Consider the following 22,451-nt stretch of genomic DNA (forward strand, 5'->3'; position numbering starts at 1 on the left):
GAGCGGGAGGAGTGGAAACTGGCTCCAGAGCCAGGCTTTTTGAGGCTGAGAAGGGGTTTGGAAAGGTTGCTGTCTGAGCGCCCCAGGCAGGGATGCTTGCACCTCTCTACCAGAACCCACTCTATTCTGCAGGACCCAACAGTTGGGCAGACCTGGATTCCTGAGAAGATAAAAGTCTCATTTTCTCCACAGCTGTGTGACCACAGACTAGTTGCTTAACCTCTCTGTGCCTCTATTTCCATCAGAAACCACTTGTGAAGTGCTTAGCCCAGGCCCCGGATGGAGTCACTGCTCAAGATGTGCTTTTTGTTGGGGCCATTGCTGTCCTTCCTCTGTCATCAGGGCAGTGCTGTCCTGACTGCCACCACATTTGCAGCCAAGGCCCACCGTCCCCTCAGGCTGACTCCAGCTGCCCAGGCCCTCTCCCCAGGCCAGGGACATTCCTGTGTTGTCTCGTGACACAGCTGGCACCTTAGCAGTCTGGTCTCTCTTGGGAGGCAGAAGTTGAATCCCCACGGGCCTCTTCCTGGATGATCCCCCGGATTATCGCACTTTCCAGATGAGGACACATGCTTAGAGTGGTGAGGCAGCTTGCGCAGGGTCACACAGCCGGACAGGAAAGGGACTAAGCCCAGGTTACTCTGCTGCGGAACCTCTACTTTCCTCTCCAGCTGGCTCCCCAGGAATCTGAGCCTGGCGCTCAGCTCCTCCATGCCCTCTCCGTCATGTCTTCCTGCCCTTGGTTTCCTTCTACCTCTGGGTCTGCTCTGCACCTGGGAACAGTTCTGAGCCAAGACTGGAGCTAGGCTACTCCGGTCCTGTGAGTTGTTACAGCCCTGGGTCCCAGCCCCCCTGTGGTGGGTAGTGGGGCGAGGCTGATGGACACCCGGTGAGGAGCAGCCTCGGTGGGCTTCGTGAGGCAGGCATTCTTGGTCGCCAGGGCAGTGGTGGCTATGTAAGTAGCATCTGGTCTGGCTGAGGGGCCACGGCGATTGGCTGGGGCTGGACTTAGGGTGTGTTAGCCTGCCACGAGGCCTTGGCACTGGGGCAGGTGGGCAGTAATTGTTTGAGGCTGGGTCTGGATTTCGGCATCCACGTGGGACTCCTGGGGCAGGCGGAGAGAGACAGTGCTGAGCCTCCAGGTCCTGCAGAGCCACACCGACGTGCAGACCCTGTTCCCAGCTGCACATGCGTGCTCCTCCTGTCTACTCTCTCCTGTCTCACCTCACCTGCCTCCTCCTGAGGGACACTGCAGGCCTCGGCCTCAGCCCCAGCCCTCGACGCCACCTGCACAGACTTTCAGAGACTTCCATAAACACTAGGTCACTGGGGAAAAGAATCCCTTCTCTGGGATTGGGGATAGGAAAAGGAAGGTTTGATGTGGGTATAGCACCAGAGATGGGGGGCCTCAGGGAGTTCTTGACACATGTTCCAGAAACCTTCTGATCAGACAGAGCCAAAGAGTCAGGTGTGTCTGTGAAGACTGTCCAGGGCTCTGCCTGACGTTGACTCCCCTCCCGCCTTTGAATGAGGAGCTGAATGGCCTTGGCATGTGGCAGGAGCTGGGACTGGCCCAGGTTCCATTCACACAAGCAGTCACCACCGGTGCCCTGCTCCTGCCTAGCCCAGGGCTTCCCCAGAAGGCAGCAGCTGAAAACCTCCAGTCCCTGGGCTCCAAGCCAGAGCTTCTTACCGGCCTCCTGCCCAGGGCTCAGCAGGCCCCAGCCAGAGCCCTTCCTTCGCTCACCGCAGCTGAGATTACCGCAGCTTACAGCACGGTGGGGAAGCCTGCGAGAGCCTGGCGCTGCTCCTGTGCCAGAGCCGGGACAGAACCTCACGTGCTCTGCGCCCCTTTCCCCATCACCCAGGCCAGGCCTAGGCACCGCGGCGCGGTTTGCACTGGCCCGGAGACCTGGAAAGAATTCGCCAGTGGCAGAACGCTCATTTCCCCTCTCTTTTAAGAACACAGACTCCAGACAGACTGCTTGAGTTCAAGTTTAGCTACGTGACCTCCAATAAGTTCCTCAAGCTGTGTGTGCCTCTGTGTCCTCATCTGTCAAGTGGCAAAATGAGAGTATTCACCTCGCTGGGTTCTTTGTGAAGGGCTTGGCATGGTGTCCCGTATGCGCAGCAAGCAAGGGTCGGGTGGTTGGCTGAACAAACAGGTGAGTGAATGAATGAGTCATCTGTCCAACTCTGCTCAGGGTACACAAGGCCCTTCCAGATCTGCCCAGGCAGCGTTCCTCCCTCCACCCCACCATCCCCTCTTGTTGGTCAGGATTGTTCCATCTGGCCCGCTGCCCTTGACTGGCATAGACTTGCCACAGCTCTCAGTCCTAAGAAATCCTCTCTCACATGGTCTGATAGCTTTTCCCTCTAGAAAGCCTCCTCAGAATTGTAAGAAATGACAGAGGGGGGCTGGGAAGGTGGCTCAGTGGTAGAGCGCTTGACTTGCATGCCTAAGGCCCTGGGTTTGATTCCTCAGCACCACATGAAGGTGGGGGGGAAAAAAAAAAAAGAAATGACAGAGGGGCTGGGAAGGTGGCTCAGTGGTAGAGTGCATGCCTTGCATGCATGAGGCCCTGGGTTCAATTCCTCAGCATCACATAAACAGAAAAGGCCCAAAGTGGTGCTGTGGCTCAAGTGGTAGAGCGCTAGCCTTGAGCAGCTCGGGGTCAGTGCCCAGGCCCTGAGTGCCCCACGACTGGCGAAACAAAAGAAGTGACAGAAACTCACATCCAGCTGCAGTTTGTAATAAAGCAAGGCTCTTGGTTCAAATTACCTGAAAGGGTGGGTGGATCAGATGTTAGGTAGGATGTGACACAGGAGTTTGGATGATGCTGTTGGTTTTTTTTCTCTCCTACTCATCCAAGGTGTTGCCTTCTCTCTGTGTGTTGCTTACTTTTCTTTCCTAGTATCAGACAGCCTTCATATGACAGTCCAGGCTCCACTTGTGGCAGCCTAGAGCACTAGAGAAACCTCTCTCCTTCTGGAGTTGAATTATTCAAAGTCCCAGGGAAGAACTCTGGTTGGCTAGGTTCATGTGCCCTCCCCTGTGATAAAGTGGTGGTGGGGCCAGATAAATGATTGGCAGCTGAACTACTACCCCGTGGAGTGGGGAAGGAACAGCTCCCGCTGTTATCAGTGGACAGAATCAACCTGTGTCCACTCCAGCTCTGCTGTGGCCAGCCTGTAATGGCCAGCCTCTCCCCACATCTTGCAGTGCCGCCAGAGATCTGACTCAAGTACCTGGATCAAAGGTACAATGTTTAAATCACCTTAGCTGTCTCCCACTCAACTGTAGAATCTTACTTTAGGCTTTTCCACTTCTACCCATAACCATCACATTCATCCCAGAAAACCCACATGACAAGGTGACTGTCACCCATCCCTGGGGACTTGGGGGGATGGATCCCGTGACACATGCCCCCTAGAGAGCATTGTCCCCCGCAGGGTTTGAGACAGGAGGCCAGCCTGTCTCAAGAGCCTCAATAAACACTTGTTAAACTGAAGGAAGCCTTGAGACAGGAGCCACTTCAGCTGGGGCAAAAGAAATGCTGTGTAAGCGGAGCCTTGCACTGAGAGCCGAGCTGGCATGAGGTTTTCTAGGGGACAGAAACAGCCCTCTCCAGGTCTGGAGGAGCTGTGGGAGATGTCTCCCGGGGAGGGTGGGCAGCTCCCTCCCATGAGTGGGAGGGGCTTGCTCCTGGCCCGGTTTCTAGAAGTGACCCTGCCCCAGATCTTCAGGGGAATCCACTGGGATGCTAGGAACATAGGGAGCCAGCCTCCCTCCCCCTCCCCCCAGCCCGTCTCCCCCCTCCCCCCCTTCTGTCTTGCTCCACAGACAGGCTCACAGAGGAGTAGGACCTCCTCCTGCACCTGGCTGCCCCCCTCGTAGGTGTGTCTGTCCCTTCCCATTGCTGTCTGCAGAAGCAGAGGCTGCTGTGGGCCTAGCCTGGTGGACAGCTCTCATGAGGATGGTCCGATGGTTGGCTCTCATGGGCGTAGGTGCGGTGGGCTCTCGTGGGCACAGCCTGGTTGGTGGTCAGCCCCCGGCTTGTGAGGCACAGCCTATACTTCCTACTGTTGGCTATCCCTCAGGCATGAAGAACCCCCAGGCCTGATGGAGGCAAAGGACCAGAATGGCATTTGGGGTCCCGCTGTCCCTGAACGGCGGGCAGCACCTCATATCAACAAGGGTCCAGTGATGTCTGAAACCTGCCTCTGCCAGTGCAAAGTGCTTGGCACTTCACACACACTGTTCTTGTTTTGTTGTTGTTGTTGTTGTTATTGTTATGGGGCCTGAACTCTGGGTCTGGGCCCTGTCCCTCAGCTCTTCACATCTAGGCTAGCGCTCTACACTTGAGCCATAGCTCCACTTCCTCTGGCTTTTTCTGCTTATGTGGTGCTGAGGAATCGAACCCAGGGCCTCATGCATGCAAGGCAAGCGCTCTACCACTGAGCCACCTTCCCAGCCCTCCCCTCCCACTGTTCTTTGACCTCCTGCCCCAACCATAGCCAAGGAAGTGATCACCCCTTTTTTTTAATTTTTTAAAATTTTTTTGGGGTTTCCGGTTGTGGGGCCTGAACTCTGGGCTTGGGCGCTGTCCCTCAGCTCTGCTCTTCAGCTGAGGGACAGCTCTACCACTTGAGCCACAGCGTGGTGCTGAGGAATCGAACCCAGGGCCTCAGGCATGCAAGGCAAGCGCTCTACCACTGAGCCACCTTCCCAGCCCAACCCCCTTTCTTGTGCAGAGCAGGAGGGGCACTGAGGCTTTAAGAAGAGACAGAGCTTGCTCAGGCTTACAGCTACTAAACAGCTAAGCCACAAGTGTCTAGCTTCCCTGCCCAAGTCTAGAGAGCGCTGTTTTGGATGCCAAAACCTTAGGTAGAGCCATGGTGACAAGCTGCCAAGACTCATGCTGGCCTAAGAAGGGCGGAGCATGAGCAGAGTACAGGCTGGGGAGACAAGGGACCCCTCCACAGGCCTGTCACCCTGAGTCCAAGATCTGGTGCAGTGCGGAGCCCTGGGCATTCAGGGCTTTGGAAGGAGTGTGGGGCTGAGAGAGGAGGCCTGGCTTTGGCCCTGTGTAAGCTTCCTCAGGCCTACGTGCCTCCTCCTCTTGCTCAGCACCTTGTCTGGCTCTTCTGTAGGAGGGGTGAGTGGGGAGTGGAGCCAGGGTACCCACCATCCTGTCCTTCCTGTCCTTGAACATATTCTGGGTCCCATCTCCAGGACTTTGCTCTGCTTCCAGTTAACAGGTCACCAGTTCTCCAAGACCATCCTGACTCCTCTGAGACCCCTCCCTTCCTGCTGCCCTTTCTCCATGGCACTGTCCCTCCCCCTCTTCTCCCCTCTCCCCCACTGCCCAGGGACCATCTGCTGTTAAGTCAGGGACAGTGCTGTCCTGTTACCTGGGGTCAGATCCCCAAACTCTTCCACCTAGGGCTGGTAAAATGTGTAAGTACTCAGTTACCTCAGTTTCCTTACCTATCAAACAGGGTTAATAACAATCCACACTGCTGCAGTTATTTTTTAGGAACAAAATAAGAATGCATTATGAAGTACTTTGTATGTGGTATTTGGGTCCCACCCAGTGCTACTCTCCCTTTGTTTTTTGGAGTGTTTTTTTTTTTTTTTTTTTTCACTTAAAGCTGGCACTCTACCACTTGAGCCATAGCTCCATTTCTGGTTTTTTTGTTAACAAACTGAAGTTAAGAGAGTCTCATAATTGTCTGCTGGTGCTGACTTTGAGCCACCTTGATCTCAGCCTCCTGAGTGGCTAGGATTAGAGGTGTGAGCCACTGATGCCTGGCAGGACTTCGTGTTGCTGGGTGATCTTAGCCCGGAGCTCACTTCCTGGCACGTGTAGCGGCTATGTAACAGGTACATACATACATGGGCTCGTGCATCGTGCACACCTGCTGTGGAGCAGGCTCGCAGGGACATCTGAATGAGTGAGGGGCCAGTGAGCAGACAGGCACTGACATCCTGGCTTTTCAGAGACTCTGAGGACCTGGCTAGGGAAGAGTGCATGCACGGGAGGCAGATGCAGCTCCTGCTCAGCCCAGCCCACCTCCTATGTTCCCAGCAGCTCCCAGGGTGGGCTCCTACTTCTCTCCCTGTGCAGAGGGGGCCCAGACCCCTTGGAACAGAGGGGGCATCCCTGGGGAATGAGGTGACTTCTGTCCCACCACCGTGACCACAGCAGTGTTGTTGGGCATCTGATGCTGTTTCTCAGTTCAGGTTCTAGCCGCTGGGCGTAGATTCCGCTCCCCCCCACCCTCCCCCCCCCAGCAGCTGCTGCTCCACCCCCCAAGCCCGCAGGCTGCTCTGTCTTTACCCCTACCAACTTTTCAAAAGATATTCTCACAAGCAGTTACACCCTCACCACCCCCTGCTGCTCCTCCCCTCCCTGTTCTAGAATTTCAGTGTTGACTACTGATCTCTCAGTTCTCTGTGGGGATGTTTCCTGGTCCCCATGTCTCGTGCAACCTCAAAAACGTGGTGGATGTGTCCCTGGGAGGGTGTGGTTGTAATGCCAACCTGTACAGAGGAAACTGGGGTACACAGGGTGTAGGAGCCCCTGCTACTGCTGGCAAGGGATTCGAACCCAGGACTTGCTGCCTGCTTCTTATACCCTCAGTCATCCACTCAACTCATGTTTACTGAGCAGCTGCTTATTGTTTACTGTGTCAGGCCCTGGGTGGCTGAGATCCTGGTGCCCACCCGGGCAAGGACCCAGACTCCTATCCAAACCAAAGGGAACCCAGCTTTTATGACAATGTGTGCACTGGCTTTGCCAGTAGAACTTAGCATGACGATCTAAATATCTTCTCAGCACTGGCCAGTAACCATGCATGGCAAGTGCCAATGAGGAACTGAAAACTTCATTTTATTCCATTTATTTTAGTGAATTTAAAGAGCCACATGCAGCTGGTAGCTTCTGGGTTAGATACTCTAAGTGTATATGGTTCTTTGAAGATCAGCCAGTCACAGAATTAAACCGTAGGTCTCTGACTCCGGTGTGGCTAGGAGCCTGCAGGCTAGCAGGGCTGCTTGGCTAGAGGCATCTTGAGTTACATCAGTGTCCCTAATTCACTAATGTCATCTTCACACCTGAAGGACTCAGTCCCTGTTTTCAACCATCTTCGCATCACTATTCCCCTTCTTTAATTAAAAAAATTTATTTTTTGTATTTAGGTGGTATCAAGGAATCGAGCCTAGGGCCTCATGCATGCTAGGCAAGCACCCTGCCACTAAGCCACATTCCTTGCCCCACTGGTTCCTTCTTATGCAGGTGTTATATGCATAGATTAAAATACACAGGCCAGAAATAAATGGCTGAATGTGTTGTATTTTGGGGCCGATCCTTGGGCTTGCACTCAGGGTCTGTGTACTACTGTCCCTGAGCTTTTGTGCTTAAGGCTGGTGTTCTACAACTTGAGACATAGTGCCATTTCTGACTTTTTAGAAGTTAGTTGGGGAGATAAGAGTCTCATGGGCTTTTCCTGCCTGGGCTGGCTTTGAACTGCATGATCCTTAAATCTCAGCCTCCTGAGCAGCTAGGATGACAGGCATGAACCACCAACACCTAGCCCCCGCCTCCTGTTCTTGCTTGGCTTTTTTTCCTTTCAAAGTTGGTGCTGTGCCACTTGAGCCACACCTCTGCTTCCAATTTTTTGATGGTTAATAGAAGATGAGAGTCTCAAAGATTTGTCAGCCCAGGCTGGCTTTGAATCGTGAGCCTCAGATCTCAGTCTCATGGGTATCTAGGTTTACAGGTATGAGCGATAGGTACCCAGGGATTGGATGGGTTTTGACAAGCCTAGACACCTGTCTAGCCACAGGAGACTCAAGGTAAAGGATGTTTCTGGAACATTCCCATCCCCCAGAAGAAAAATGCCCTCCTGTTCCTTTCTAGTAAGTTCTTTCCTCAGAGGCAACTGCTATTCTGTCTGTCGTAGTAGATGCTTTTGGCCTGTTGGGAACCTTTGCATGGATCATTTTCTCATCTTGGACTGAGATGAGGCAACATGATGTAGGCCTCTTTCCTCTTCCTTACCCAGGACAGTGCAACGTGGTAGAAAGCAGTCACGGAGCCTGGGCTGCAGTAGGAGAAGTACGGACTGGGCTGCAGCCCCATAGGGACCCGGGGGCCTGTCCAAGGCTGCGGCTGCAGCTTGGAAGTATACATTTTTGTGTAAAACCTCCACTTGTTGGCATTTCAAAAACGTGTCCCCATCTGTGGGCCAGATTTGACCAGAGGATGGCTGGTACATGAGCGTGAACTCCGCTGGGGGCCGGAGGAATGCCAGTGGCAGGAAAAACTGCTTTGCCCTGGCTTCCTTCGCCTCAGGCCTGTTCTCAGGGCTCTCTTACAAAGCCATCCAATCCTCCTAACGATTTACTCATAAATCCGTCTCACAGAGGAGCCAGCTCCGCCTGGTTAGGACTCGGATTTGGAATCTAGTGACTTGCTGGAGGTTACGGATCAAAGGCCCTGGCAGAGCCAAGTCTGATCCCTGATTGGCACTGTGTTCCTGGCCATTGCCCATTCTCCTCTGCCAGTGGGGATGGAGGGCGAGGCTGCCGGGGTGGCTGTGTCACCTAGGTGCAGCTTTGCCAGCCACTGAGGGCTCTGCCTCCCTGAACAAGCCTGAGGATGCCTGGCCCTTCCAGTCCTGCCCACTGGGACTGCCCTGGCACGAGCGGGCAGTTTTCCTGTCCAGACACCTTGGCTGGCAGAGGAACCTCAACTTTAGCAAGTGTTAGGAAGGCAGCCAGTGGTGGGCGGGGATGGAAGCCAGGAGAGAGAATTGGGGCCGAGGAGCAGAAGGGTAGGGCCAGCTCCGACAGGGGCAGGAGATGAGGACAGAAGCACTGCCAGTCCAGGACACTGAGACAAGGTACTACCCCTGGGCACAGGGGGCAGGACATCACCACTCCCTGAGGGTTCCTGCCAGGTCCAGACAAGCCTGCTCCCTCGAGAAGGTGGAGATAGGATCACTAGGGGAATGCAGAGGAGGTCCTGGATCCTGGCTCCCATTCTTAGGTCCTTTAGACACCATCAGGCTGTGGAGAAAGGGGCTGGGGTTTCTCTGGAGCCTGAAGCGAATTCCGGGAGGATTGACAAAGCAGACCTGCCCTTCTGCCCTTACCTTGTCTGCCAGCAAGTGCAAAAAGCATTCGCCCTCAATTATGAGTTGTTGTGATCTTTTCCTCCCCACCCCTGTGTTGTTAGGACCACCCCTGAGAAAGCCAGCATGTCGAGAAGTAAAAGTTGTTCTGCAGCCAAAGAAGTGTATGAGGGATTAAAGGTAGAAGCTGTGTAGCTTGCTTAGCACCAGCCTGGGTCACAACCTGGGGCTAAAGAATGGGAGGAGAGACAAGGTGGCAGGGCTGGGCAGAGGGCTGCCTGGAGGAGGCCATGCAAGGCTAGCTTACACATTAGCCTCTTGGGCTGCTACATCCTCTGGAACCAAGTTTGTGTCCTGGGGAAGACCTAATACTACTTGGGTCTCTCACTGTCAAGATGCCTCCAGGGGCAGGTACTCAGGGCCTTTGCACATCTTCCAAAAGCCTTCACTCTAGTAAAGCCCTCCAGGTTGGATCATGGATCATGTGCATTGTGGAGGGGCAGGCTGGCCCTGGGGTGGGCACATCAAACCTCTTAGTCTTGGTGTTCTCATCGGTCCAATGGGGGCAGTGCTACCTGCTGTCCAGGGTGAGGGCCTGGTATATGGTGGGTGCTCAGTAAAAAAAAAAAGGCATCACAGACTCTTAGGAGCACCATGCCCATTAGCTCAGAACTCCCCAACTCCCCACTTTTCCAGGGCTGGGGAGAGACACCTGGCTGCTTCTCTGTCCCCCTGGACAAAGACACTGTGAACAAGTTTACTACTAATTGTCCAGCCGAGCACAGCACTCACTGAGCACTTGCTGTGGTCACTTTACACAGAAGGACAGGGCCAGGAACTGGAGCCTAGACATTGAGCAGGGCAGGATGGGGTGGATTGAGGCTTGAACCTGCCCTCCTAACAGTGAAGTGTCGATTTGTGTGCCAACTCACGGCTGAGGAAATGGAAGCCCTGAGAACAGACACAACCTGCTGGGCAGGGTGTCTGGGCCGGGATGTGGTGCCCTCTGCCTGCTCCAAATCTAGAGCTCTCCTCCACCCCAGTTTCTCTCTTTCTCTTAGGGAATCCACTGTCCAGCTTAAATGGTCATAGACAGCGAATCTGAACTCCTATGCCCACCATAGTGGGTCAGCCCCATCCTGGCTAGTCCCTGGCCCCCTACCCCTTTCCTCTCTAGCAGGAATGAAAGCCAAGTGGCTTTCAAACTGTATTTCTTGGTTCCCTTGAGAGAAACAGGTTCAGGGGTAGGACTCGAAGTCCTGAGGACACAAGCTGCTCTGCCCCTGTGTTGCCCTATGTTGCCTTTGCTCCTGTGTTTTAAATTTATTTATTTATTTATTTATTTTTTTTGTCGGTCGTGGGGCTTGAACTCTGGGCCTGAGCGCTGTCCCTCAGCTCTTCAGCTCAAGGCGAGCGCTCTACCACTTGAGCTACAGCGCCACTTCCGGTTTTCTGGTGGTTTATTGGAGATAGGAGTCTCACGGTCTCTCCTGCCCGGGCTGGCTTTGAACCGCGATCCTCAGATCTCAGCCTCCTGAGTAGCTAGGATTACAGGCGTGAGCCACCAGCGCCCGGCTTTAAATTCATTTATTTTTTGCTAGTACTTAGACTCAAGGTTTGGTGCTTACTCGGCTTGCTCATGGCTGGCGCTCTACTGCTTGAGCCATACCTCCACTTCCAGCTTTTCCCTGGTTAATTGGAGATGGAGTCTCACATCTGTCTGGCTCACTTCAAATGTCAATCCTTTGGCTCTCAGCCTCTTGAGTAGCTAGGATTACAGGCGTGAGCCACCCTCACCTCGTGTCTTGAGTTGGTGTTGAATGTTTCAAAATAAATGAATATGGGTTTTAAAAATAATCTCTATATTTAGCTGGGGCTGCAGTTTAGCAGTAGAGAGCACTTGCACAAGTCCCTGATTCAGTCACCAACCCTGCAAAAAGAAGAAAAGGAATCTGTGTATTTGCAAACTACTGCTCTGATCCACTAATTACCTTCCTATCTTACAGATAGACAAACAGATGGCAAAGCTCATTCTTTTTCCTCTGTACAAGCCTGTGGAGGGTATGCAATTGTTTCTACATTTTACAGGCTAGGATGCTGAGGCTCAGAGGTGCAAAGATTAGAATCAGAGGGAGCCTGGCTTCCCAGCCCACGACCCACCCCACGCTCAGGCTGTATCCACACTTCTCTGTGTTCCTAAGAGGAAAGTCACTAGCTGTCAGCATCCCTCGCCTGAGTGGTTTGGCTTCCAGTTCATGGATCCAGAGCTTCCTGTCCATAATCTTCTCCCTCCATTTTCCCTGGTGGTTGTCACCTGCCCACCTGGCTAACACAAATACTAATTAGCCATTTCCATGACCTGCTTCCTCTTGGGTCTAATTACTGGGCAGGTCAACACTACCATTGTAAGCACCATTAAATTAGAAGATGAACTTGGTCCTCAGCTTTTATGTGATTAAGATCAGCAGATTGTTCAGGCGTATTTGGCCTTCACAGCCAGGGGCTCCCACAGCCTGGCCTCTCTGCGCACGTGGGTGCTGAGGCATGGAGGTGTAGGGGTGCCTGCAGGTGGTCCCAGGAGCCAGGGCCAGCAGCAGCTTTCTGCTCGTCCCCCATAACCCTAGGAGACCTGAGGCCTGCAGGACCAGGACTGAAGGAAGGAAGTAGGGACCACTGTTTTTTTATGTGTTGTTGTGGCAATGCCACACATAGTTGGGGTCAGCCCCAAGAGTTGTTACTTACCGGATGCGTGGCTTTGGGCTCATGACACACCCTCCTGATGTCTGGTGAGGAGAAGCAAAGGGCTCCTCCTGTCCTCCCTCCATTCCCCAAGAGCTCGCCCTTTCCCTGAGCTCCACTCCACTCCACTGCGGCCTCTCTGCTCACCACTAGGCTGAGGACCTACCTACATGGTTCACTTAGAATATCTTGTGAAGGCCCGGGGAATCTCCATGAGGCAGACCAGAGCGCGGGAAAGAGGAGAGGTGACTGTGAAGGTCTTAGAATGAGATCCTATGATCTTGCTTCTGGGGAGCACAGGGAATGAGTCATAGAGAAACCCAAGAAGGCTGCCTGAAGGAAGAGGCATCCAAGCGGAGGAGTGAGCCCGGGGAAGATAGTAGAGGGTGGTGGGTGTGCAGAAGGCCACCGCTGGAAGTAGGTTAGGAAGCTAACCATGGACAGTGCTGTAGCTCCAGTGTGCATGTAAGGAGATGAGAGATGAGTCTGGAGAGGGGTCAGAAGCCAGATCCCAGGATAGGGGGAGGGAAGGAGGAGGAAGAAGAAATTGAAAGCTGTGCCAGGCTCATGGTCTTCATTCTGCCAGCTTCAGGGAGTTGATTTTGGAGTGAGAGAGTGCCTAGAGCTTATCAGCTCATCTAGAAAGTTCTGTCTTGAGCTCTCCAGGAGATGGAAGGGCAGGGGAATCTGCAGTTGGAGATCTAGGAGGCCTGGGAAGGGGGGACCCACGGATGGCTTCCCAACGGGCAGAGCCCAGGGGGCCTGGACAGAGGCCGGAGCTGACTGGAGAGGAGGGAAGGCAGTCAGCGGGGTGGCGAGTGGCCTGTTCATAGGTGGACTGAGTGGTTGCTGGCCAGATTGGAGCCTGGGCATGGGTTAGGCTCTGCCATGGACAGCAGTGGGCAGAGCACCTCCCAGGGCCAGGGCATGTGTCTCAACACCACCGACTTCCTGCATGTGCATGCGAGTCCCCGTGCACTCAAGTCCTGACCAGAGAGGCTGGCTCACTGGTGGGCATGGCCGCTGCTTCTCAAAGTAACAGCCTTGACCTCCCACACATGCCCTGCATCCCTGGCCTCCATGGGCTTCCCTGAGCCTCCTCTTCAGGCCTCCCCTGCCCCCAACTCCTACCCACCTCCCCCTTTCTTGCTCAGGCCTCCAACTCCAGCGGAGCCCTTGGTGACGTCTCCTTTCCTACCCCCTCCCTATTCCCAACAGCGCAGATGGGGGAAGGTGCTGTAGCCTGAAGAGGAATGGCCCCCTCCCCAACAAAAAAGAGAGAGAAGAGGGAAAGGGGAAAAGAAAAGACCAAGAAGACCCAAGGCTGGGTCTGCCAACCACACACTCTGCCTTTCCCCAGAGCCTCAGGCCCCACATCTATGAAAAGAGGTCCTAGTGTGTCCAGCAGGGGGGCAAGGTCACGGACACAAATAAGGTCAGGGAGGGGCTAGACGAGTGGCTCTGTGGGAAGAGTGCTAGCCAGTGAGCCAAGGCATCAGATACAGAGTTTGAATCTTGGTCTTGACCTAAAAAAATGGGGAGAAATATAAGAGCTAGCTGTTTATTGTTTGGCAGAACGGATAGCCAGGATGTGTGTGTGTGGGTGGGTGTATGTGTGTGTGTGTGGGTGCGTGTGTGCGCGTGTGCGTGTGTGTGTGTTGCTGATCCTGAGCCATGTGTGTGTGTGTGTGTGTGTGTGTGTGTGTTGCTGATCCTGAGCCGTGTGTGTGTGTGTGTGTGTGTGTGTTGCTGATCCTGAGCCGTGTGTGTGTGTGTGTGTGTGTGTGTGTGTGTGTGTGTTGCTGATCCTGAGCCGTGTGTGTGTGTGTGTGTGTGTGTGTGTGTGTGTGTGTGTGTGTGTGTGTGTGTGTGTGTGTGTGTGTGTGTGTGTGTGTGTGTGTGTGTGTGTGTTGCTGATCCTGAGGCTTGAGCTCAAGGCTGGGGCTGGGTACTGTCCCTGAGTATCTTTTGCTCAAGGCTAGTCTTGAGTTCAACAGAGCCATGGGGCCACTTCTGGCGTTTTCTGAGTAGTTTATTGGAGATGAGTCTCATGGGCTCTCCAGCCCAGGCTAGCCTTGAACATCCTGAGTAGCTAGGTTACAGGCAGGAGCCACCAGCGACCAGCTATATATACATAGAACTATTTTATTTCAGGGCAGATGATTGGAACAATAGTACGGTGTATTCTTGCACCCCACTCCTAATTTCCTGTCCTATTAACAGGTGACTCATTTGCCACAACTAATGAACTGATAATTGACAGCTAATTCGCCGTCTTTTGCCTCAGCTTCTTCCCAGGTGCTGTGATTACCTGAGTATGCTACTACACTCCGCTCCTTGATGCAGCTTTCTTTAGCTGGCACCTCATGCTCTGTCTGCCCCACCTGGGATCCCACATGTGACAGTTGGTCATTTTGTCTCCTTAGGCTCCTTGACTGTTTCTTAACCCCACCCCCCTTAGCTTTGATGACCTTCCAGACAAATGTTTTGTAGGGTGCCCTTTCATGAGGGTTTGTCCGATACTTCTGTCATGATTAGAACTTGGGTCACATACACGGGCCTTGGGGAAGAGAGCCACAGAGGTAGCGTGCCTCTGTCCACAGCTCATACTTGACTTAACTGCTTGGACAAGACATCACCTGGGGTCCCAGCCAATCACAGGCACACGATGCCAGAAATGACGCGTACTTGGCCACCCCTGTTAAGAAAATGGAGGAGAAAGGAAGGAAACAGGCTGATCAGCCCCAAGGACCTGAGGCTGAGACTCAATGTGGACACAGCTGGAAAGGGATGTCTGCTGAGGTCCAGGCTCAGAGGTTTTCTCGCAGAGCGGGGGCAACGCCGGCACCTCTGCTTTCAGCAAACCAACTACAAGAGCCTTAAAGTGACCAAAGCTGTCTGGCAACCGAGACAGGCAACAGGGAACCCCAGGCCGCAAGGCCTTCGTTGGCAGAGGCACACAAGTGTTTATAACCACTCCTTTATGACCGCTCTTTTCTTTCCCCACGGCAGGGTTTCCAGAGCTGGCGCCATGTACCCTCCTCTGCTTTGCCTCACTTTCCCTGTGCGGCAGGGATCTGGGGCCAGCACAGCCATTCTGCAGAGACCTGTGGTTCCTACTTCTCTCTCTTTCCTCTGAGCCAAGTCCTGCTCAAGAACACCAGGCCATGTTGCTCCCCTCAAAGCCTGCAGTTTGCCTTTCCTAAAGCTTGTGTGCTGGCTTGCGGGCAGGGTGTGGCACCCACAACCACAAATGAGGCCATTAAGGAAAACAAGTGCCCGCCCATCCTGTCCTGCCAGCCCAAGTGCCTAGTCTTTCAGGGCACCCATTGAAGAAGCAGCCCTGCCTACCCCAACTCCAGTTGCAAGGCCCACCTCTGGCTCTTGCAAGCTGTGTTGGCCTGGCGTGGAAGGCTGCATAATGAAGCCAGATTGCATGGGCCCAGGCAGGCTTCCTGGTCTCCAGTGTAGAGACAGGGAGGGGTGAGTTGACCTTTCCTAGGTCTGTGGCCTGAGAGGGACCGGGTCCTGGAGGCAGGAGGGGCTCGGAGCAGCTATGCCCCACCTATAGATGGAGGAGTCACCTGCGAGTCCTGCCCAGGTGGCTGCGGGCACCCAGTAGAATGGTAGCGGAGTCCTGGGGGTCCTGAGATGGCTGGGACACAGCTTCCAGGTCACTTGAGAATTGCAGCCAGCATTGCAGGCAGTGGCCCTGCTTCTGTGACAGACTCACAATTCTGTATCTCATCATCCAGCCACAGGCCCACAGTGGGGTCAACATGGCTATGAGGGACCTAGCACGGCCCCATGGGGCTTCCAGCCCTGATCCTTTGCTCCAGCCTCAGTCTAGACTTTTCAGGGGGACACAGCCTCTGCCTTTGGGTCTCCCCAGTCTAGAGTACTGAATGTTCCCTAGGACAGTATGGGGGAAGGACCGTGGGGACACTCAGGAAAGCAGAGCTCCTGAAGGAGGGGAGGGTGATCAGGATTGCTTTATAAATAGGAGAAGCCATTCATTGCTCCACCTCCTGGCCTGTGCCTCAGTTTCACCCTCCAGAAAAGGGGTCAATGATTCCTGCCACCAGGGAAGGGTACGGTTTGAGGAGAGATGCGAGTAAGGAACTTCAAATGCCTGTCACCTAGGTGCCCGGGAAGTGTTGGGTAAACCCAACACTTTGGATTTGTCTCATTCATGTGTCACCTAATTCAACCAAGGGTCCTGTTTTAGGAAAGCAAAAACAAACTCTAACCCAGAGATTAGTGAAGCAACTAGTGTCCTTCCTCCCCTTGAGGAGGGAGGATGGGGAGGGAGGCAGAAGTTTTGAGGATCAGGATCCCTTGCCCACTGCCTCCCTTGGACCTCTGTTCCTCTGTTCTCAGCAGTATACGTTAGCCACTGGAGAGCTCATCAATATTAAAGAGATTCTCCCCCTCCCACCAGCACCACTTGTTGAGCCTCCTGTCTCTGCTTGGGTGGGAATAGGCCAGACAAGGCCCCAGCTGCTGCTCGTAAAGCTCCATGGTTCTGGGGACAGGGAGAAAGGTAGGCAATAAAGACATAAACATATCAACAGAAAAATTAACAGAAGGGTGTGGTGGTGCATGCCTGCAATCTCAGCACTGGGGAAGCGGAGGCAGGAGGCTGGTGAATTTGAGGCCAGTCTGGGCTGCATGTAGAGACTCAACAAAACAAATGATTTCAGAGACTGCAGTGGATACTTTAAAGGAAACCAGGCCAGCAGCCGTCGGGGAGGATGTGGCTCTCTACTTAGGGTGGACAGACACTTCAGGAGGTGTCATTTAAGCTGAGATCTAAGGTAGGGGCTCGCTTGTGGAGGGAGCAGAGATGAGAAAAGAATGTCCCAGATGGAGGGAGCAGAAGTTACAAAGGTCTTGGGGTTTCTGAGGAACTGAGTCAAAGTCAAAGGGGGGGCCGCTGAGAAGGTGGCTCAGTGGTAGAGTGCTTGCCTTGCATGCCTGAGGTCCCAGGTTCGATTCTTCAGCACCACATAAACAGAAAAAGCTGGAAGTAGCACTTTGGCTCAAGTGGTAGAGCACTAGCCGTGAGCTGAAGAGCTGACAGTGCCCAGGCCCACAACCGACCCCCCCCCCAAAAAAAAGCCAAAGGGGGGCTGGGGATGTGGCTTAGTGGTAGAGTGCTTGCCTAGCATGCATGAAGCCCTGGGTTCAATTCCTCAGTACCACATACACAGAAAAAAGCTGAAGTGGCACTGTGATAGAGTGTGTGCTAGCTTTGAGCAAAGGAAGCTCAGGGACAGTGCCCAGGCCCTGAGTTCAAGCCCCAGGACTGGCACACGCGCGCGCGCGCGCGCGCGCACACACACACACACACACACACACACACACACACACACACACACACACACACACACACACACACACACACACACACACACACACACACACACACACACACACACACACACACACACACACACAAAGCCAAAGTGGAGTCTAAGGTCTGGGCAAGTGAGTAGGAAGCAAAGATGAGGAGGGTCAGGAATGAGCAGGGCTAGGAATGAACAGGGCCTTGGGGATCTGGTAAAGGTGTATGTTGGGGGGGGGGGGCAGGGGGACACCAAGGGCTTTTAAGCATGGGATGGTGAAAGATGGAGCTTGTATGCAGAGGCTGGCGCTGGGTGCAGTGGGCTGCGTGACAGGTAGCAGCCAGAAGCCCCTCTGGAGCCACCATTCTCACTGATCCTGAGACCTCACTATCCCACACTGTCTGTGCTCACTGTGTGTGTGGCTGTGTGAGATGAGATAGAAGTCACTTTGGATTGCTGAATAGGGTATTCAAGCGCAGAGATTCAAGTCTTACTAGAAGTGGAGCTCTAGCTTCTGGATTTGGCCTCTTGGGGGTCCTAGGGCCCAGAGTCCCTGACAGACACCTTACAACAGGTCTTCCTATGCAGGATCACAGGAGAGGCCTGGGCAGGGGTGGAGACCAAGGTCACATCCCAGGGTGGTTTTTAGGTTTCCCTTAACATGCTGGCTGCCATCTCATACTAGCTTTTGGTCTACCTTAAAGCACCCAGAGCCGGCCGCCAGTGCTCACGCCTGTAATCCTAGCTACCAAGGAGGCTGAGATCTGAGGATCATAGTTCAAAGCCAGCCCGGGCAGAAAAGTCTGTGAGACTCCAACAGAAAACTGGAAGTGGTGCTGTGGCTCAAGTGGTAGAGTGATAGCCTTGAGCACAAAGAAGCTCAAGGACCAAGCCCAGGCCCAGAGTTCAAGCCCCAGGACTGGCAAAACAAAACCCCAAAAAACAAAAACAATAACAAAACCACCTCCTGACCTGGGGGAAGGGGAGAGCAGAAGCGGGTGGGAGCTGTCCTTCCTAGTCCAGTCTTTGCCCCTCTCGTTTTCCTGGCTTGGTGGAGGAGGCCCCATGACCCTGCCTGAGGTCCGACGGGGTGGGGGTGGGGGGGGACTTGGCTGTGCTTGACTTCTGGGACCTTCTCTGGAGGCGGCCACGGGATGGGGAGGGCAGCACTTTCTGCCCGCCAGGGTCGGGCTCCAGGCTGTGGATCTTCGGGGATCTGGGGGGAGCCGGGCCACGCCCACCAGGCCCCGCCCGCCGCGGGCCCGTGCGCCTGGCGGGCAGCGCGGGGACCCCCGGAATGGGACGGACGCCGCCGGCGGGGAGCGGGGCCGCTGCCCCGGGGGGCTGCGGGTGAGGCGGGCGGGGCGGGGAGGGGACCCAGTTCAGGGGCCGATCTTGGTCTCTGGTGGCCTGGCCGGGGCGGGGCGCCGGGGCCGCTTCCCATTCGGGCGCGCGCACCATGGAGTCGCTGAGGGAGTCCGTGTTGCACTTGGCTTTGCAGATGTCGACCTACAAGCGGGCCACGCTGGACGAAGAGGACCTGGTGGACTCACTGTCCGAGGGCGACGTGTACCCCAATGGTCTGCAGGTAGGAGCCCCGCTGTCCCGCTGTCCCCGCCGCCGCCGCCGGGCATGCGCACTGGCCGCCCCGCCCCCACCCCCCTGCCTGAGGGGGCGCTGAGCACCCCAGGCTTTGAGCCAGGCTAGGACCTGGGCAGTGGTGCCCCTGAGGGTCATGCCCTCCTGTCCTCAGATCTTCCTGGCCACCTGCCTGAGGGGCTGCAGCCCGGGTGTGGGGCGGGGGCTGGGGGGGGCGGTGGGGGAGGCCCCCTGCCCTGACCAGCCCCGTGGACTTGCCCAGGGTCACTCGGGCTGCATCCTGGGCCCGCCTGCAGCCCTGGGGATCTGGGAGGAGGCATTGCCCTGCCTTCTCACCCCCTCCTCACTGCCTGAATTTCCTACGGGGAGCAATCCCAGCTCAGCCTCCTCTCTCTGCCCCTTTGCAGTCCACTCGGGAAGCCCAGGTCTGGGTGGGACCTGGACGCAGAGCAGCTGCACCAGGACAGTTCTGGCCAGGCTCTGAGTCCTGGGTGGGATTGAGCCTCAGACAGGTGGGTGGCAAGGAGTTGGAAATGAGAACCCCCAAGACAGTGTAACCCACCTCCTGAGAAATCAGCCGTAAAAGAGGAACCCAGACCAAGGTCCCGGGACGCCTCTGTCCAGAAGGGCTTGTGCTAGGTACAACAAGGGAAGGACTGAGGAGACAGCTGACAATCACAACCCAGGTAAGCTTAGAGCTGGAGTTGAAATGCTAACAGAGAAGCAGCACCATTGGATGTACCTCCTCCCAGGCTAGTTAAATAGGCCAGGGAGATCCGAACTCACCATCCAGTTCCTCCTTCTCCCCTTCCTCCCCCTCCTCCCTGAAATATGGCAGCCCCATCTAAATCATCCCAAATCAACTGTCAGCACCATCACCAAGAGCTGCAGGATGATTCTCCATGTACAGATGAGGAAACTGAGGCTCAGAGAGGGAAGACACCCCACCTTAGTTCAGTCTCAGGGCTGTGAGTGACAGTTTACACCCAGGCTGTGCAAAGCCTCTTTTTGTGGACCCTTCCTTCTCAAGAGGCAAATCCGGCAGGAAATGATTTCTCTGTGGTAAGCACTTTCCTTTCACAAATCACAACAGAATCTAATCAGCAATCTTTTCCAGTCTCATCTTCCACAGCAGTTTCTAAATATATCATCTCAAAAGCATCTCAGAATTCACAACAAAAAATTAATTCGCCTTGTTATTGTTGTCACAGTCGCCCACTTGGGTTCACGGACCTATTAGATAAACTTGAGCGCCTCCTGGGAGACCCTGGCAGAGTGTAAGGAGCCCACTCTCCAAACCTGGGACTGAGTGTGAATTCCGACTCCACTCTGTCCTGGGTGAGCTGAGTCTCTGTCCTAATTTCTTCATCTATAAGATGGGGTGAGAGAAGGTGGGGGGTAGTGTATACCTTGGGGATTGAGAGGATATTGTTGTTTTATGACCTGTGAAGTGAGGGCTGGCGTAGCATGTGTTACTGATGACAAAGCTGAGGGACAGAGAATGCTTACGGACATTCCTGTGGTCACATTACTGTTGTGTGGGTTGAAAAATTCAGTATTGGTATCCCCACGCCAAACTGACCAACTGGATTTATTTTCCATTTTCCATGCAGAAGAAGCAAATAGGTTACCCGAGGATTTGGGGGCATTTTTGTGGGTGCCTGCTTGGCTGTTCAGCCTCCTGGATTCCCCAGAGCAAATGCCAACGAGTCAATGCTTGCTTTGCTGAGACTCAAAACCAGCTCTACTTACAAGGCTGTTTTCTTTTTCTTCTTTTCCTTTCCTTCTTTTCCTCTCCCTTTTTAGTGATAATGGGATTTGAACTTAGGGCTTTGAATTGCCAGGTAAGTACTCTACCACTTGAACCAAGCTTTTAGCCCTTTTTGTTTTAGTCAATTTTCAGATAGGGTCTCACACCTTTTGCTTGAGTCAGCCTGCACAATCCTACCTATGCCACGGCTGTGCTCTACCCACTAAACCTGGATTGTTTGTGGAGAATAGGTCTTACTACCTTTTTTCTTTTTCTCTATATTCTATATTGTCTTCCCCTGAAATAGAGAGAGAGACAGACAGCGGAAGGAAGGAAGGAAGGAAGGAAGGAAGGAAGGAAGGAAGGAAGGAAGGAAGGAAGGAAGGAAGGAAAGAAAGAAAGAAGGCAGGCAAGCTAGATATTTAAATTCCTAACAGTGATTTTCTTGTGTTTTGGCACCGTGCATGGGGACTGTCTTTGGAGGTCAATGTAGGAGACAGGCAAGACCTCCCTACCTTCCCAGGAGGTACTTCCAACTCTGTCCACCAGCTATCCATTACACTCTGGCTTGCTGCTCTTAGACACTGAAGGGGTCACATTTGGGGTTTTATTTCATCTCCCTCCCTAATTTTATTTTATTTATTTTTTTGGGGGGGGTCCAGTCGTGGGGCCTGGGCACTGTCCCTCAGCTCTTCAGCTCAAGGCTAGCGCTCTACCACTTGAGCCACAGTGCCACTTCCAGCTTTTTTCTTTTTGCTTATGTGGTGCTGAGGAATCGAACCCAGGGCCTCATGCATGCAAGGCAAGTGCTCTACCCCTGAGCCACCTTCCCAGCCCCTCCCTAATTTTAGAGATAGGAGGTTAAGGCCCAGAGGCTGCCTTGGATCATTCAGCAGGATCTTAGCTGACCTCTGACTTGCCACGTTCTCCATCTTTCTCCTATGTGCCACAGGGAGCTGGGTGTTTTTCTGGAAAGTATAAAGGAAGGTAGGCAGCACCTCTATCACAGACTGTGAGCTCCCTGTGACAGGAAATGTGCTCAGCTATCACCAGTCATTGGGAGGTGAGGCATGGTGCAGGTGCAGGTTGGGCCCAGGCAGAGATGTGAAGAATGAGAGGACATCAGAGCTTTGCTCCATGCTACTCCCCATGACCTCAGCCCAAAGTCCACCTCATGGAAACTTTACTGGAAGACACTTCCCCAAACCGACACCCTCACAAGTGGGGAGGCCAAGCTGTCACGGTCTGCCTGCTTTGAAAGGCTGGCTCCCGGACAGGCAGCCCAGTCCCCCTGCCAACCCTCACGCTGCTGGGCTTCTGGGCTGTAGGGGGTGGGCTCCTCGCCAAACCTTTGGCAGGCGGCTCCTGTTCCCTGCAGCCCAGGTTGCTGGGGGCCCTGGCAATGACTCAGAGAGAACTTACTTTCCCTCCAGACCCAACCTGACTCACAAACTTGGCTGAGCCTGCCTCCCACCCCTGCTCTCCTGCTTGCCTCTGGGGGCCCAGGTAGGTGCCCATCCTCACCTGCAAAACTCGTTCTTGCTGCAGGCCTAGGTGAGCCAGGCTCTCACTTCTGTAACCGAATATTTATCCCCGATTAGTGCTTTCATTCCCTGTCTGTGGGAACCCCAGGTGCGTTCTTTCCCTCCTCTCCTGTCTCTGAGTGTCTCTCACTCTAGCGCCATCCTGTTCGGTTTTTGTTGTTTTTTTTCTCCCCACCTGTCTTTGGAGAGCATCCCTTTCCCTCTTGTTCTGGTTTGCTCTCCCACCTTAGATAGCAAGAAGCAGAAAATTAAGCTCCCAGCAAGTTGGGCATCTATAGTCCCTGGCATTGGTTCAGTTCCCACTTACATCTCTCCCCAGATGGATCTGGC

At 54.1% G+C, this 22,451-nt stretch overlaps 1 protein-coding gene across 2 annotated transcripts in view; it reads left to right on the forward strand.

Annotated features, from left to right (window-relative positions):
* Positions 1-22,451, forward strand: part of Ece1 (endothelin converting enzyme 1) — a 98,850-nt gene that overhangs the window by 26,817 nt on the left and 49,582 nt on the right. Inside the window, exon 2 of one of the 2 annotated variants that reach the window (XM_070037716.1) lies at positions 18,730-18,816. In XM_070037716.1, coding sequence (XP_069893817.1) covers positions 18,730-18,816 — 87 coding nt within the window. Of the gene's footprint in view, positions 1-18,687; positions 18,817-22,451 lie in introns of those variants that run through there. The other variant, XM_070037715.1, reaches the window with a different exon arrangement.

This window comes from Dipodomys merriami, unplaced genomic scaffold, assembly GCF_024711535.1.
Source record: "Dipodomys merriami isolate MVZ:Mamm:240054 unplaced genomic scaffold, mDipMer1.0.p SCAF_28, whole genome shotgun sequence".
Taxonomy (NCBI): Eukaryota; Metazoa; Chordata; class Mammalia; order Rodentia; family Heteromyidae; genus Dipodomys; species Dipodomys merriami.